The sequence below is a fragment of the Podarcis pityusensis genome (genome assembly GCF_964106645.2).
Source record: "Podarcis pityusensis genome assembly, chromosome: 16".
Lineage (NCBI taxonomy): Eukaryota > Metazoa > Chordata > Lepidosauria > Squamata > Lacertidae > Podarcis > Podarcis pityusensis.
Genome location: NC_138041.1, coordinates 17,854,676 through 17,872,831, shown reverse-complemented (window position 1 = coordinate 17,872,831; position 18,156 = coordinate 17,854,676). Strand labels below are relative to the sequence as shown.

The window sequence follows — 18,156 nt, the reverse complement described above, 5'->3', positions numbered from 1 at the left end:
CTTGACATGAGCCAACAGTGTGACGCGGCAGCTAAAAAAGCCAATGCAATTCTGGGCTGCATCAATAGGAGTATAGCATCTAGATCAAGGGAAGTAATAGTGCCACTGTATTCTGCTCTGGTCAGACCTCACCTGGAGTACTGTGTCCAGTTCTGGGCACCACAATTCAAGAAGGACACTGACAAACTGGAACGTGTCCAGAGGAGGGCAACCAAAATGGTCAAAGGCCTGGAAACGATGCCTTATGAGGAACGGCTAAGGGAGCTGGGCATGTTTAGCCTGGAGAAGAGGAGGTTAAGGGGTGATATGATAGCCATGTTCAAATATATAAAAGGATGTCACATAGAGGAGGGAGAAAGGTTGTTTTCTGCTGCTCCAGAGAAGTGGACACGGAGCAATGGATCCAAACTACAAGAAAGAAGATTCCATCTAAACATTAGGAAGAACTTCCTGACAGTAAGAGCTGTTCAACAGTGGAATTTGCTGCCAAGGAGTGTGGTGGAGTCTCCTCCTTTGGAGGTCTTTAAGCAGAGGCTTGACAACCATATGTCAGGAGTGCTCTGATGGTGTTTCCTGCTTGGCAGGGGGTTGGACTCGATGGCCCTTGTGGTCTCTTCCAACTCTATGATTCTATTCTAAGTGGAATTTATTGAAGTTCAAGGACACATTCTAGCCAGAAAACAAAGGAGCCAACGCCTAGGGGCTAAGGGGTGTTTCCCCCACCGGGAAAATATTTGAGGTGGCCTCCCTCCCCCAAAGTTGACAGGCATTGCCATTCAAATGGTGTATATCTTCAAACATTTCTCTGATGAAAATTGGGATGTCCTGTTCATCAACAACAAGAACAACAATTTTATAACAGACAAGTCTTCATTTTTGTGGTGCTTGCCCTCCCACACAAAATACTTTGGCGTCTTTAATCCCTCGTGATTCAGAGAGCCCAAGTTATCAAGGTTGCGACATCAATGCCAGTGTTGGCATCCTGCCAACAGCGGTGTCACTGCCCTTGCCAGGACAGTCCTTGGAGCATAGAGGACTTTTTTTTATTTTTCTGAAATCCACCTGCATCAGAAATGGGCAACTTTATACTGTCTTCTAAATAGTTTGGGGTTTCTGATACAAGTCCTTCTCTTTCCTGGCAGACGAGGTGTTATGAAGTTCAAGGAAACATTCTAGCCAGAAACAAAGGAGCCAACTCCTAGGGGCTAAGGGGTGTTCCCCCACTGGAAAAATATTTGAGGGGGCCTCCCTCCCCCAAAGTCAACAGGCATTGCCATTCAAATGGTGTATATCTTCAAACATTTCTCTGATGAAAATTGGGGTGTCCAATTCTATTCTTATTATTATTATTTTATTTATACACCAGCCATCTGACTGGGATTCCTCAGCCACTCTAGGTGGCTTCCAACATAAATAAAAACATAACAAAACATAAAACATTACAAAACTTCCCAATACATTGCTTGCTTCAGATGTCTTCTAAAGGCTATATACCGGTAGTTACTCCTTGGGCTTGGGGTTTGCATAACTCTATACCCTCCAACATTTCCCTGCTGAAAATAGGAACTTCCTAAGGAAAAGTGGGACATTCCAGAATCAAATCAGAAACCAGGACAGCTTTTATAAATGCAGGACTGTCCCTGTAAAATAGGTGTGCTTGGAGGGTCTGACTGTGTGCATCCACTTCATCATGTGCCCGATTATGTGGGTTGGAGCTTACTTGCCCCCCCAATATTTTATTCAAGCTGGTACCTCTGCCAGGAAAAAGTATTCAACAAGGATTTGAAGTATGGCCCTTGTGGCCTGGTGAAAGGGTGTGCGGACGGGAGGGAGAGGCAAGGGACAGATCTGATTTCACATTGGTCTGAGTATTCTTCAAGATGAAAGAACAAACCCCTATAGAACTGCATCCAATGTTTGTTCTACTCAAAGTAGGCCCATTTAAGTGACTAGAGATGACTAGTTGTCAAGAACTACTGGCCAGGCAGGACCTCCCAAGACTGATCCTCATCTACCCATTCCTACAAGTACTGGACTTCAGTTTGCCAACCTGTCAGCAAAACCATTCAGTTCCTCCCTTGTTGAAGAAACAAGCTGTCTGTCAGGAAACTGCCATCGGAACAGGGGTGGGAAACAGAGGGGCAGTTGTGTTACAGGGAGCCTCCAAAAATCTTGTGAAGCAGTTCCTCTTCCGGTGATGAGGAAAGCCCCACCTCCAGTGGGGAAGAGGGGAAAGGACCAGAAGATGCTGGTGGGAGCCTCAGAACCGCTCCTGGCCAAGCTGGCCAGGAGGGAAGCACGCCCCTTCCGTCGCCCACCCTGCGCAGAAGTCTAAAGCGCAAAGAGGGAAGGAAGAGGCTGGGAGTAACGAGACTTTTATGTTGGGGGAGGTCCAGGAAACAACCACTCCCGGATTCTGCTAGCGATTGAGGCAGACATGAACTTTGGGGTTCTGCACTGTAAATAGTTTTGCACCAAAATAAAACCAGTAAAAGACAGGTCGGCGTCCTGCCTGGTTACTCGTGAGCAACCACCCTTGCCATCTGACACTGTCAAACTTGGTGTAAGACATCTCACTGAACAGATGGTCAATCTGAATGGAATTATGAAAAGCACCCTTTTCCCAGACCAGGGAAATACCAGAAAATGGATCAGCCAATAACATTCCAAAATGATTTAAAGCTAGGGGCTTTCACTCTACAGCACCTGCTCCATTTTCATAAATACTTAATGAAATTTGTAAATCAGCTGGTGAAGCAATGTTTGCCCCCCTGTTAGTGGAGGATACCATTATCCGCCAGCTTCCTGAGATTTTTATTTTAACCTGAGTATGATGTTCCCCGAGACGACGGGCTGTTGTTCAAGAAGCGGCCAGAGGATGGTGGTGTGCTAATGACATGGTGCGTTCCCACTTGTGATTCCTAGCAATTGGCATTCAGAAGCATACAGCCTGCAATAGTGAAGAGAGAACATAACCATAGCCTCCTCCAGGAAAGGCGGGGGCAGGAGGAAGAGGTGTGGAAGCCCTTGACTACACCAGCCTGACTTATCTCTCCCTTCCCTCCTGTTTAGGGAAGTTTTTAATATCTAATGCTGTATTGTTTTTAACTTTTGATTGGGAGCCGCCCACAGTGGCTGGGGAGACTCAGCCAGATGGGCGGGGTATAAATAATAAATTATTATTATTATATACATTCTTTCCTCATTTCCTGGCTGTTACAGGTTCCTGCAGTTTACTGATTCTCTTTCTTCCAAGTCAGTCTCCAACCTGCCCCCCCCCTTCTCCTGGTGCTCACTCATCAAAATCCAGCCACCCCTCCTCAGTTTCCAGACAGTCCCTGACAATTACCGGTAGTCATGATACCCGATAATGGAACCTCTGGACTTCCCATTTGGGGGTGGCACTGTGAACAGCGTCTCTCGTGTCTCTCCAGAATAACAAGCTTTCAAACCACTGACTTACCAGACTGCTTGGATAAAGACTTTAAGCATCAGGTAAATAAAACCTCCCACCAGCTTCTGTTAAACTTCAGTTGCTTATTGTCAGTTTGATGTTACAGGTTTATAGACTAGATGGTAAATGCTCAGCTTATTTTCAGTTACTTCAGTTTCTTAACACAGTTGTTGTCACAGCTTAATACATTGGTTTTCAAACAAGGTGGTTGTTTCTGTCAGTTCCCCAACCTTTTGACCATCCCATTCCTGAGATACTCCAAATGGACAACAGACACAGGGGATTAGAACACCCCTCTTAAATGGTTTGGGAGTCTTCTCTTTCTAGAAGATCTCTCCCCTCCTGACTGGAATGAGACTTCAGTAGACTGTTACCTCACAGCTTCTACTTCTCCTGGCTCAAACTCAGCCCTCCAACTAACTCCTGCCTTAATACTCTCACAGGACACTCCACGCCAGGGGTCAGCAACCTTTTTAAGCCGTGGGCCAGTCCACTGTCCCTCAGACCATGTGGTGGGCCGGACTATATTTTTTTTGGGGGGGGGGATGAAGTAATTCCTATGTCCCACAAATAACCCAGAGATGCATTTTAAATAAATAGACACATTCTACTCATGTAAAAACACACTGATTCCTGGACCATCTGCGGGCCAGACTGACAAGGCAATTGGGCCGCATCCGGCCCCCGGGCCTTAGGTTGCCTACCCCTGCTCCACACAGTCCTTTGCACTAAGCTCAGAGGCTCCTTTCTCTAGCTTTAGATTATTTTCCTCAGAGTGGATGTTTCTACGCAGAAGGGAATGAAAAAATATTTACTTTCATGCTGAAATCATTCACTCTAGTTAGCTACAAGGTAGATCTTTCTCCCACACTATTGGGATAAATGGGCCAATAATTTGTTGAAATAGGGCTTGCTTTTAATGACCCCCTTTACCTTCTGAAGCTCTTGGGTCAGTAAACAGCATAGATCTTGTGAATAGACTTTAGAGAGCAGACTTTACCTGTCGCAATCACACACCGACAGATGCTTGTACGTAAGAAAACAGTAAAGCTGGTTATTGTAGGAAATACTTGGAAGGAAAAGGTATCAAGTTCTAGTCTTACAAACTAGACTTGAGAAGAAAAAGGCAGCCCTGCCGGCTCTTTTGTTGTCTTGGGAAAGTTTGAAGGTGCTCCCTCATCTTAGGCTCCATGAGAGAAATAGGAGGAGGAAAAGGAAAACAGGCTGTAACCTCAGATGAAGCAGACTAATCAAGGAAGAGATGGAGAAGTCAGCTGAGAGGTTAAAGGCACAGGGATAGTCTGGGGGGCCCTCACTCTGCCTTAACCCCATGCAAATGCCTCTTCTGGAATTCCAAGGTGATTTGATAAGACTGAAAAAGGGAGAAGAAACTAAAGAATTTGTGACAGATTGGTTTCAGTACTTTTGAATAAATGAGCTATTCAGGAAAGACGAAGAGAAAGGATTTTCAGGAGAAGAATCAGAATTTGGGATCTTCTTGGAATGGGAGACCAAAGACAAGTTGGTGAAGAAGGCAATGATTCATTGGGTGTCTTATTTTGGATACAGTATAGAATTATCAGCATGGGAAAAATTGTGGAATAACATGATAAAATTCTCATCTTGTTATGCAATTAGAAAAAACAACCAAAAAATTGTTCTTCAGATGGCATATAACACCTAGCAAACTGGTTAAAATGTAGAAAAGAGGATCCAATTTATGTTGGAAATGTTTAGACAAGGAGGGCTCGTTAATCCGCATGTGGTGGTAATGTGAACTTGCAAAAATAATAATACTGGGGAATGATTTATGAAAAACTGAAGAATATGCTTAAATGTTCCTTCCCCAAGAAGCCAGAAGCATTCCTGTTAGCTATAATAGGACAGAAGATTCCAGATAAAGCTAAAAAACTTCTTCCTTTATGCAACAGCAGGAGCAAGGGTACTATCCGCTAAAATATGGAAGGAGAGGAAAATCCCAACCAAAGACCAGTGGTTGCTTAAACTAATAGAATATGTAGAATTAGGGACTTCCGGTTCAGCGCCATTGGTGAATGGTGGAGTTCCTCCGTCCGGAGGAACGGGCTCCGTGGAAACTGGGTCTTCCCGCCGCGGCGAAGGTGGGGACCCGCTAGAAATCCCAGGCGGAGGAAGCCTGGGAACGTGGGGTTCGGCAGAGCACCAGGAGCGCGCCCCTACTCGCAGGGAATCCCTTTAAGGGGCTCCGGAGCGAAGTGGGGTGAGAAGCGCGGTGCTGCGAACTGACTGCTACTTTCACGGAGTGAAGCCGCACAGCCATTGCCGGAGAGCGCTGACTTTTTCCTGTGGACAATTGGATTTAAAACAAGTACCTGTGAGTAGAAACGGAAAATTGGATCAAGAAATTTCTTAATTTGGTAACGAAGCGGGAAGGTTCAAAACAGGAAGTCTGCCTTCCGCTTTTTGTATATAGACTAAAGCAAAAACTTTGTAAGCTAAAGCCTGGAAAGGTGTCAAAAAAGTCTAAATTTCCTTCATTTAGAATTACTGAAACCCCCTTGGAAGCAGGAGAAAAGGGGGGGAACTTTGTTCAACCCTAGCAGGAGAGGGAGTGAAGAAGGATAAGTTTCCACCGTCTCTAACCTGGGAACGGGGTGTCAGAGACAGAAATTGTTGGAGAGGTTCATTGACTGTGAATGGAATATTTTGACAGATAGCTAAAGAAGAGAAACAAGCTGATTCCAATGTTGCCTTTTGCATCCTAAAGAAACAAAATATCTGAAAAATATCTGAAAAATGAAAGTAATTTTCCTTTGTTGGACTTGCCTAAAAAAAATGGATACAAATAGAAATTGCCTCCTCTAGAGGGAGCTTGTCAAATTGTTGCTGCAGTACATTTAAGGGCTCAACAGATGTGAGATTAAGACCGTAGGAACAGGCTTTTCTGACCTTGACTAAAGATGAGTTGGAAAGAAGACTGGGTGCTTGCCTTATGCAAGACAAGTGCCCTGCTGGAACAGATGCATGAGAAGATGGACTTGATGAATGAGAAAATGGATTTGACTGTTGCAGTTAATAACTGTGGGCAAACAGGGAATATTGATACAGAAATTATCCAGGGACCAACTCATGAATCTGTACTGACTGACTGGGCAAGTGCAGAAGATAATGGAGGAGGATGCAGTTGCACCCCAAATAATACAAATGGAGAGTCCCGAGGCCCTACAGGAGTATGAGCCGCTGTCATTGAAGATTGAAGTTGGAGTGGGCCAGGGGGAGTCTGGAGTTGAGGAGGTTCCCAACGTTGGAGAGACCTTGGAATATGCTTTTAAATACTTTTTGGACTTTATTGAGGATTGTGGGGAGTGGGACTGTGGGGAATGGGCGGGTTTGATGAAGGGAGATGGAGACAATTTTGGCTTGGAATCCCCCAGAGGCCTACCCCTCAATGAGAAAGGAAAGAAACTAAGAAAGAGACCAACAAAAGACAAGGAAAAGGGCAAGTATAAACAAGAAGAAGAAGAATTGCAGAAGGGACATGGAAGAGACTTAAGGGCCTCGGACATAAGGCTTCCAGGTTGATGGACTAGATGGAATGGACAGTAAGGACTGACACGATCCGAGACCAGGAAGAAGGGACGTTGGATGAAGATTGGAAGAAATTTTACAAAGAAAATTTTCTATTTGGGGAATTGGCTAAAAATTAATGAATATTAGGGAAAATGTTGGAATGAAACTATATGACTTTAGCAGAAATGATATCAGGAGTAATGTATATTTGATAACTAAGATTCAAGCTTTAAGGTGTTTTAGGGTAAGATAAGGTTAAATTAATTAAGGTAATGTGAATAATAGAATATGGGGAAAGATGGAAAGGATTTGTTGAGTTAATTATTAGATTAAATTAAGTTAGGATAAATTTTTTAACAAAAATTGAGAAAGATGGAAAGAATTTGCTGAAATAACTAATTAAACTAGAATACAAAAAGGGAGGTGTGAGGAAGTCAATGAAACAAGCAAATGGAAGTTTTAGATATGTAATTTGGGATTTGTGTTGTTTTCTTTTTTCTTTTTATCTTTTTGTTGTATTGTTGTATTGGTTTTTGTGTTTTTTCTTTTCTTTTTGTCTATTATAGTGTTGTTTTTTAATGTTTTTTCTTCTTCTTATAATTATGAAAACTACTAATAAATATTATTTTTTTTAAAAAAATAGAATATGTAGAATTAGTCACGATGACAGCCAAAATAAGAAATACAAAGAGATAAACTGTATTAAGCAAGTGGGAACTACAAGAGTATTTAAATAGAAGCAGTATAAATATAAATTTACAAGTAGAGATAAACATGAACACCAGTAAACACATGAAAACAGTAAACACCAGTAAACAAAGAGTGAAAGAGAGAGGAGGGAAGGATTGGAAAGCTTTAGGAGTTGCAGCAAACTAAAGTGACTGGGTTAGGATGTCAAGGAAAGATAGGTTGGGAAGTCCAGGTGAGACTTTGTTTACACCAGTAAACAAAGAGTGAAAACATTGCCTCAAAACCTCTTTTATGTTGTTCATAAAGTTCTTCTGAAAATGGGGCAGGAGCTTTAAGGACATAGCCCCTAGCCTTAAATTTAAACTGTAGCTGCCAGGACATAGCCCCTAGCCTTAAATTCTTCTGGAATGTTATCAGCACTGATCCATTTTCGGTATTTCTCCCGCAAATTAGGAGGGAGATGAGCGCCTTTTATCACTCCGTCCACATTTATCTCCTTCCCAGTGATATATGTCAAACCAAATTTAACAACTCGTTTCCTGAACAAGAGAGGAACTGATTGGTCTTGCTGATAGGATGGCAAATTAAAGTCCCCTGGTTGTAGGAATGGGTTGATGAGGACCTGAGCTCGCAGTCTTGGGAGGCCCTCTCTGGTCACCAGTTCTTGACAAATAGCTGCAGCATATGTGCCTCCGCTACTGTCCCCAACAATGGCAATGCAGTTGGGGCCCCCTCCGTATTCCTTTGCATTTTTCAGAAAGTGTATTGCAGCAGTTAAACAGTCCAGCACAGGGACTGGATAGGCCCCTAGCAACTCCACTTTTCATTTATTTATTTATTTCATTTATTTATAAAAAGAGGCAGCATCCAGGTTTTCAGTTTTCTCTGTCGACAGCTGGTCAAGCTTGGCACAGCTAGGCGCCCCCCCCAAAAAAAACTCCCCACAGAGGAGTGGGGATCCTAGCGGTCCAGCGGAGCATGTGAACTTGCCCTCCTGAGCCGCCCCGCCCCCCCCTGGCTGACATTTCTGCGCGGATTTGTACCGAATTTGACAGGCTGATACTTTGGCAGAGTAGAAAGTAAAAAGACTTGGATAAAAGTGTTGTGGAAATACAAGCCCCAATTTTAAACCCTGGAACTTAGTGGCACAAAGCCAAAGCTAAGCAGGAGAACTCTCCATCACACTAGGGGAGAAATTCCCCAGGAAGGAAGGAGAACCTGGAATAGCTTTGGAATTACCGGTAATATTTAGTGCTTTTTGAAGACCAGGGGATTTACGCAATACTACCTGCCAAGAAATAACTTTAATATCTTTGGACATTCTGGGTGTACGTATTTTAAGCCTAACGGTTGGAAGATTTGGATTACAATATATTTGGATTTACATTTTGGGTTTTATAAATTTTGGGCTTTGGACATTCTGGACATATATATTTTAAGCTTAAAGGTTGGAAGATTTCGATCACAATATACAGTTCAAAATAAAAGCATTCAGTTATGGGAAAACTTTCTGGCCTAGAAATGGCTGGTAAACAAGACACAGGAGCCATCACAAGGAAATCTGCTATTGATAGGAGACGTGCAAGTGTACAGGAAGAGACAGCGTAGAGAAGAGTAGACATTAAATATAAATGGAAATACCCAGAGGGGATCTTGTTTACATTTATGAAAAAGATATATAGGCTGACAACAGAATACCAGGCCAAAGAATTTTTTGAAAAACACAGAAGAGACCTAAACGCTGGACAGGACAATCCACTAGCAGAACAAGCAGCTGCTTTGGAGTGGCTTTCACTGGAAGGAGCATCAGGTGGAAAAACAGATATTGTAAGTGACTCTGACGATGGCCAATCTTAAAATATTAAGTTGGAATTTTAACGGTTTGAATCTTTGACATCTGGTGGGAGGGCGTGGTGGTGCCACTACCGAGAAGGCCCTCTGTCTGGTTCCCTGTAACTTGGCTTCTTGCAGTGAGGGAACCGCCAGAAGGCCCTCTGCGCTGAACCTCAGTGTCCGGGCAGAACGATAGAGGTGGAGACGCTCCTTCAGGTATACTGGACCGAGGCCATTTAGGGCTTTAAAGGTCAGCACCAACACTTTGAGTTGTGCTCAGAAACGTACTAGGAGCCAGTGTAGGTCTTTCAAGACTGGTGCTATATGGTCTTGGCGGTTGATGGTGTCAAAAGCTGCTGAGAGATCCAGCAGAACCAGGAAACAGCTCTCACCTTTGTCCCTAGCCCGCCGGAGATCATCGACCAGTGCGACCAAGGCAGTTTCAGTCCCATGATGAGGCCTGAATCCCGACTGGAAGGGATCCAAATGGCGTGCCTGGAGTTGTTCAGCAACCACTCACTCAATCACCTTGCCCAAGAATGGAAGAGTTGAGCCTGGGATATTATGATCTGTTCAAGGTCACACCTGCGTTTCTTGGTTCTGCCCAAAAGTGAAAGTATTTTACCACTCCCAGGCTAAACCATAAAGTTTTCCTTTACCCTTTAAATGTTTTCCCCCTCCCTACCAGTCCCTGCCATACAATGAAAAAAAAACAAAAAGATGGGAGAGAGTAAAAAGTCCAATAAACCATTTTTTTTTAATATTTCTTCGCACATCCACCACATATGGTAGAAATTTCCCTCCTTGATCTTACATTTCCAGATTAAAAAATTTTTGGGAATTTATATATAATGAACTGAAAAAAAATACTTAAATACACTTTTGCTAAAAAACCTGAAGTCTTCCTTTTGGGAATGATTGGAGAAGAGATCAAGAAAGAAGATCAGACAGTGTTCCAATATGCAACTGTAGCTGCCAGGCTCCTGATAGCACAAAACTGGAAGACCCCAAATATCCCAACCATTAAAGATTGGCAAATTAAACTATTTGAATATATAGAATTGGCAAAAATGACGCAGAACATCAGACAACAAAAAGGTACAAAGTTTATTAATGATTGGACCAAATTTATAACATACATTGAAGCAGATTCAAGAGACCTAAAAACCACAGTAGGCTTAACATAATTCTTGCGATGTGTAGATGTTGTAAAATGAAAACTGCAGAAAGGAATTATTATGTTATATAGTCCAAAATCGAGATGGAGGGAAGTCAATTATCATTATGTTAGTATTTAGTGTTGTTTTTGTTTGTCTGGTTTTTTTTGTTCTGTTTTTTTGTTTTTGTTTGTTTTTGTTTGGTCAATGAAAATTAATAAAAAGAATTTTTTTAAAAAGTCCAATAAACCCATAAAAATAAGAAAATGACTGTTGTTGCTCTCAGACCCCTTGCACCCCAGCCAAATCTTTCTATGTTCAAAATTACATACCCTATATCAAATAGGACATTTCTTACCCAGATCAAAGCCTAGAATTAAACAAAAACCAACAGAAACTATTAATATAGAGTTGTGTACTTCTCTTCAGTAGTTCTTTTCCTTTTCAAAGAGGTGGTGGCAAATAAGAGGTGATCCAAATTTATAATTGTAATCCAAAATATAAATCCAAATGTATTGGAATGTAATAATGGGGGGATACAATCTATTTCAGAGAAACAGACCAGACAAGAAAGGAGGGGGAGTGGCGTTATATGTCAGGGATGTGTATACCTGTGAAGAGATCCAAGATTTAGAACCTCAAAGCCAAAGTGAGAGCATTTGGGTCAAAATTAAGGGAGAGAAGAATAACAGTGACCTCATTGTGGGAGTTTACTATAGATCCCCAAGCCAAACGGAGGACATAGATGATGCCTTCCTGGAACAGATGGCCAAGCATGCAAAAGGAAGGGAGATAGTAGTAATGGGGGACTTCAATTACCCGGATATTTGTTGGATGTCAAACTCAGCCAAGAGCATAAGGTCAAACAGATTCCTCACTGGCCTTGCAGACAACTTCATTGTCCAGAAAGTGGGAGAAGCAACAAGAGGAACAGCCATTTTAGATCTGGTCCTAACCAATGTTGATGACCTGGTTGGTGGGGTAGAAGTGGAAGGATCATTAGGCGCGAGTGATCATGCTCTTCTGAAGTTTACTATACAGCGGAAAGGAGCAGCCAAGCATACTAGGACTCAATTTCTTGACTTTAAGAAAGCTGACTTCATAAAACTTAGGGAAGTGCTGGGTGAGATCCCATGGACAGTAATACTAAAAGGAAAGGGAGTTCATGATGGCTGGGAGTTTGTTAAGAGGGAGATAGTAAAAGCACAACGTCAGGCAATACCAATGAGACGGAAACATGGAAGGTGCCTAAAGAAGCCAAGGTGGCTATCTAAAGAACTTTTAACTGAGTTAAGATTAAAAAAGGATGTGTACAAAAAATGGAAAAGGGGGGAAACCACCAAAGAGGAATTCAAACAAATAGCCAGCACGTGTAGACACAAAGTCAGAAAAGCTAAAGCACAGAATGAACTCAGGCTTGCTAGAGAGGATAAAAGCAACAAAAAAGGCTTTTATGGGTATGTTCGTAGCAAAAGGAAGAACAACAGTGGGGTCACTCAGAGGAGAAGATGGTGAAATGCAAACAGGGGACACAGAAAGGGCTGAACTCCTCAATGCCTTCTTTGCCTCAGTCTTCTCCGATAAAGAAAACAATGCTCGACCTGAAGAATTTGAAGCAAATGATTCAGCAAAAGAAACACAGCCCAGAATAACTAAGGAGATAGTACAAGAATACTTGGCTAGTTTAGATGTATTCAAGTCTCCAGGGCCAGATGAACTGCATCCAAGAGTATTAAAAGAACTGGCAGATGTGATCTCAGAACCACTGGCAGTCATCTTTGAGAATTCCTGGAGAACAGGCGAAGTCCCGGCAGACTGGAGGAGGGCAACTGTTGTCCCTATTTTCAAAAAGGGGGAAAGAGAGGACCCAAATAATTACCGCCCAGTCGGTCTGACATCAATACCAGGGAAGATTCTGGAGCAGATCATTAAGCAAACAGTCTGTGAGCACCTAGAAAGGAATGCTGTGATCACCAATAGTCAGCATGGATTTCTGAAAAATAAGTCATGTCAGACTAACCTGATCTCGTTTTTTGACAGAATTACAAGCCTGGTAGATGAAGGGAACGCAGTGGATGTAGCCTACCTTGATTTCAGCAAGGCATTTGACAAGGCGCCCCATGATATTCTTGTAAAGAAGCTGGTAAAATGCGGTCTTGACTATGCTACCACTCAGTGGATTTGTAACTGGCTGACTGACCGAACCCAAAGGGTGCTCATCAATGGTTCCTCTTCATCCTGGAGAAGAGTGACGAGTGGGGTGCCACAGGGTTCTGTCTTGGGCCCGGTCTTATTCAACATCTTTATCAACGACTTGGATGATGGACTCAAGGGCATCCTGATCAAATTTGCAGATGACACCAAACTGGGAGGGGTGGCTAACACCCCAGAGGACAGGATCACACTTCAAAACGACCTTGACAGATTAGAGAACTGGGCCAAAACAAACAAGATGAATTTTAACAGGGAGAAATGTAAAGTATTGCACTTGGGCAAAAAAAATGAGAGGCACAAATACAAGATGGGTGACACCTGGCTTGAGAGCAGTACATGTGAAAAGGATCTAGGAGTCTTGGTTGACCACAAACTTGACATGAGCCAACAGTGTGACGCGGCAGCTAAAAAAGCCAATGCAATTCTGGGCTGCATCAATAGGAGTATAGCATCTAGATCAAGGGAAGTAATAGTGCCACTGTATTCTGCTCTGGTCAGACCTCACCTGGAGTACTGTGTCCAGTTCTGGGCACCACAATTCAAGAAGGACACTGACAAACTGGAACGTGTCCAGAGGAGGGCAACCAAAATGGTCAAAGGCCTGGAAACGATGCCTTATGAGGAACGGCTAAGGGAGCTGGGCATGTTTAGCCTGGAGAAGAGGAGGTTAAGGGGTGATATGATAGCCATGTTCAAATATATAAAAGGATGTCACATAGAGGAGGGAGAAAGGTTGTTTTCTGCTGCTCCAGAGAAGCGGACACGGAGCAATGGATCCAAACTACAAGAAAGAAGATTCCATCTAAACATTAGGAAGAACTTCCTGACAGTAAGAGCTGTTCGACAGTGGAATTTGCTGCCAAGGAGTGTGGTGGAGTCTCCTCCTTTGGAGGTCTTTAAGCAGAGGCTTGACAACCATATGTCAGGAGTGCTCTGATGGTGTTTCCTGCTTGGCAGGGGGTTGGACTCGATAGCCCTTGTGGTCTCTTCCAACTCTATGATTCTATGATTCTATGGTTCTCCAATATATTGTAATCCAAGTCTTCCAATTTTAAGGTTTGAGAGATATGCGTCCAAGAATATCCAAAATTGTTGGCAGGTAGTATTGCATAAATTCCCCTGGTCTACAGTAGGTACTGAATATAACTCCAGCTATTCCAGGTTCTCTTTCCTTCTTGGGGAATTTCTTCCCCAATATAATAGAGTTCTGCTGCTTAGCCTCGGTTTTGTACCACCAAGTTCCAGGGCTTAAAATTAAAGCTTGTATTTCCACAACTCTTTTATACAAGTCTTTTTGCTTTCTACTCTGCCAAAGTATCAATCTGTCAAACTCTGTCCAGCTGTCAAATTGTATCCCACGAGTATCCAAAGGACAACTTGACACAACTGGAACTAATATGTGTCTAATAGAAAGAGAGGCCCTCAAAAGTCAGAATACTACAAAGTCTCCATTAGCTGCCATTACTCTCTGCTCCCATTCACAAAAAGTCACCTTGCAGAGCTTGCCTGCTGAAATCGGAAGCTGACTTCCTTTTTGACTTCCTTTTTACCAAATCAGTCAATTTAAACCTAATTTCTTCTCTAAAAGCTTTATTTGGTTTGTACCGTATTTTTTGCTCTATAAGACTCACTTTTTCCCTCCTAAAAAGTAAGGGGAAATGTGTGTGCATCTTATGGAGCGAATGCAGGCTGTGCAGCTATCCCAGAAGCCAGAAAAGCAAGAGGGGTTGCTGCTTTCACTGCCCAGCAATCCCTCTTGCTGTTCTGGCTTCTGAGATTCAGAATATTTTTTTTCTTGTTTTCCTCCTCCAAAAACTAGGTGCGTCTTGTGGTCTGGTGCGTCTTATAGAGCGAAAAATACGGTACCTCTTAATTGGAAAATCCACTGCTTATGGTGGCGGTGTGTGGCTTTGACTGCAGACGCGGACTCAAGCCTCTTTCTTCCCTGACGCAGCGCCAGCAGCCGGGGGGTCGGATTACGGCGAGTTACCAATGCTCCGCTGGACCCCTGAAGTCCCCACGCTTCCGTGGGGATTTTTCAGGGGGCGCCTAGCCCTGGTGCTCACCCTCAAAGCCCTGACAGCCTGGACCGTGTCCTTCCTTAATAGGACAACACGGAGCTCGCCACCATTTCCCTTTGCAGTGGACCGGAAGTCTGCGTCCTATTCCTCCTTACCTATCATCTCCCCATGCTGGCCTGTGGCATTATCTTCCTGTCAAGATCAGCACTAGTGACCTCCCATTTGGATTACTGCAATGGGTTCCACATGAAGGTGACCTTCAAAATGTTCTGGAAACTTTGGTTAGTGCTGACAATAGCTGTGGGGACATAGCTTGGGGCTGTGCAGCAGAACCATATCTCATCAGTCCCTCACCTTCTTTTGTAGATCCCGGTCTGCTTTCAGGTGTACACATCTGGTCGGAAGAGGTACATATAGAAAGATACTGCAGGTATCATGGCCCTAATTTTGAAGGGTAAATATATTCCCACCCTTCAGTTTCGCTATAATCCTGTCTAATGTTGGTGTAATTAAATGAGTTCATATCATTCACAAGGGCTTAGATCGGTCTAGTTTATTGCACAGGAGCTCCTCTGTTATTGATAAATCTTTCAAATATTTTGAAGCAACAGTTAGTCAATGGAATGAGCTAACTTGGTGACCCAGTTGGATGGCTTTAAAAGAGGATCAGGCCAATTCATGGAGGAGGCTATAGGTACGTTTGCACAATTGTAGGCTGTAAGCCACTGCATGCTGCTTGCTAGGAATCACAAGTAGGAATAATTTTCTTGCACCCAGGTACTGCTTGCAGGCATCTCAAGAGGCCTCTTTTTTGTCACTGTGAGAACAGGATGCTGGATGAAGTGGGCCAATCCAGCAGGGCTTTGCTTAGGTACTTACAGATGTCATGGTGATTTTAATAAGTACCTAAGGGCTTTGCTTAGGTTCTTACAGATGTCATGGTGATTTTAATAAATCTGACTGGATAGAATTTTGGATCTGACCTTTTCTTCTTACTTTAGGATTGGGACACTAGGAAAGGGGGATTGTCCCCCCACAGAAAGGGAAGGCTGCCATTGGAAGACAAAGAAGGTCATTCATCTATATAAACCTTTCAAGAACTGTACCACATGCTGCAAACATTTCTTTGAGCTCGGAAATTCAAGTGGCCCCCAACCCAAATAGCAAATTGTTGAATGGCATGCATCTGTAAGATGATGATGTGTCACTGGCACACCGTTGTCCAATAACCGCTTCTTGTACAACAGCCCATCATCCCGGAGAACATCATACTCGCAAGTTAGAAGGAAAGTCTCTGGGAGCTGGCGGATTATGTCATCCTCCGCTAAAAGGGGAGCAAACATTGTCTCAGTACCTCTTTTAACTTGTTCATAAAGTTCTTTTGAAAATGGAGCGGGTTCTACAGGAACATAGCCCCTAGCTTTAAATTCTTCTGGAATGTTATCAGCACTGATCCATTTTCGGCATTTCTCCCTCAAATCAGGAGGGATGTGGGCGCCTTTTATAAATGGGTCCACGTTCATGTCCTTCCCAGTGAAATATCTTAAACCAAATTTGATAACTCGTTTCCTGAACAAGGGAGGAACTGATTGGTTTTGCTGATAGGATGGCAAATTAAAGTCCCCTGGTTGTAGGAATGGGTTGATGAGGACCTGAGCTCGCAGTCTTGGGAGGCCCTCTCTGGTCACCAGTTCTTGACAAATAGCTGCAGCATATGTGCCTCCGCTACTCTCCCCAGCAATGGCAATGCAGTTGGGGTCCACTCCGTATTCCTTTGCATTCTTCAGAAAGTGTATTGTAGAAGTTAAACAGTCCAGCACAGGGACTGGATAGGGATGCTCAGGTGCTAAACGAAATCTAAAGAGAAAACAAGATATCACCCACACTCAACATCATACACTTCACAGAAAATGACTGTTTTCCTGCATTACGTATTGCTAGTGCTGGGAATCCTTTTCACCCCTAGGGCCACATTCGTTTCTGTGCAACCTTGTGGGGGCCACATTGCAGCTGTGGGTGGGACCTGAAACAAAAATGGAAAGCAAATGCAAATCTTCCCTTTGGACAAATAGGCTGTTTCATTACAACACACCTTTCTCCACCCTCCAGCGGCTTCCTTCTTGCTTTCCCTTGTCCATTAGCAGGCTCCACTGCAGCTCTCCTGATCAAGTTAGCAAGACTCCTAGCAATCACTCATACCAATGGGTACTAGTCACAAGGATGGTGTGCTGCCACCACTATCAGAGGCAGTAATGCTTCTGAATACCAGCTGCTGGAAATTGCAGCTGGGGAGAAAGCTCTTCTGCTCAGGTCCTGCTTTATGACACCAGTCTTAAAATAAATACTGTATTTTTTGTTCTATAAGACGCACTTTTCCCCTTCAAAAATTAAGGGGAAATGTGTGTGCGTCTTATGGAGCGAAGTTCCCGCTGCGCTGTGGAGGCTTCAGGCTTCAGGCAGCTATCCGCAAGCCTTTGGAGCGCAGCAGGAGTTCCCACTGCGCTCCGAAGGCTTGTGGATAGCTGCCTGAAGCCTGGAGAGTGAGAGGGGTCGGTGCACACTGATCCCTCTTGCTCTCCAGGCTTCGCTTCGCTAGAGAGGCGCTGCACAGTTTTCCCTCTCTGCACAGCGCCCATTCAGCAAAGTGAGAGGAGAAATGGAAGGGGCTCCGTTTCTCCTGCCGCTTCACTGAAGGGGTGCTGAGCAGAGAGGGGGAGAATTATTTTTTTCCTGTTCTCCCCCTCTAAAACAAGTTGCGTCCTATGGTCCAGTGCGTCCTATAGAGCGAAAAATATGGTATATTGGATCTGATATAAAAATTAGAGATCCAAGTTGTATATACAAGGTGTGACTGGAAAGTTTGGTGAATGGTCACAAAAATGGGACAGTGAGAAATATTCAAGCATACAATTGGCATTGGAAACCCATGAAATACTCATAATTGTGTATGGAGATGAAGCTGTAACTCGAAAGACACTGTATGTGTGGTTTAAGCGTTTCCATGAAGGTCGGCAAACCACTGAAGATGACCCTCAGTCTGGAAGACCGTCGATGAGCAGAATGGCGGCAAATGTCAACAGAGTTTGTGAATTACTGATGCGGGATCGGCATTTGTCCATTCGAATGATGGCGGAAGAATTGCGTATTCCGCATGAAATCATTACTGGGTTGTCCCACCCTCCATATTCTCCCGATCTAGCCCCAGTTGATTTTTTTCTTTTTCCAAAACTGAAATCTG

At 43.5% G+C, this 18,156-nt stretch overlaps 1 protein-coding gene across 4 annotated transcripts in view; it reads right to left on the bottom strand.

Annotated features, from left to right (window-relative positions):
- Nucleotides 1-18,156, bottom strand: part of LOC308464725 (arylacetamide deacetylase-like 4) — a 55,771-nt gene that overhangs the window by 15,068 nt on the left and 22,547 nt on the right. For 3 of the 4 annotated variants that reach the window (XM_080984272.1, XM_080984273.1, XM_080984270.1), the window contains one exon: nt 15,980-16,775. The exons of the other annotated variant lie outside the window; for it this stretch is intronic. In XM_080984272.1, the coding sequence (XP_080840398.1) occupies nt 15,995-16,775 (781 nt within the window). In that variant the 3' untranslated portion in view covers nt 15,980-15,994. Of the gene's footprint in view, nt 1-15,979; nt 16,776-18,156 lie in introns of those variants that run through there. 4 annotated transcript variants of the gene reach the window in all.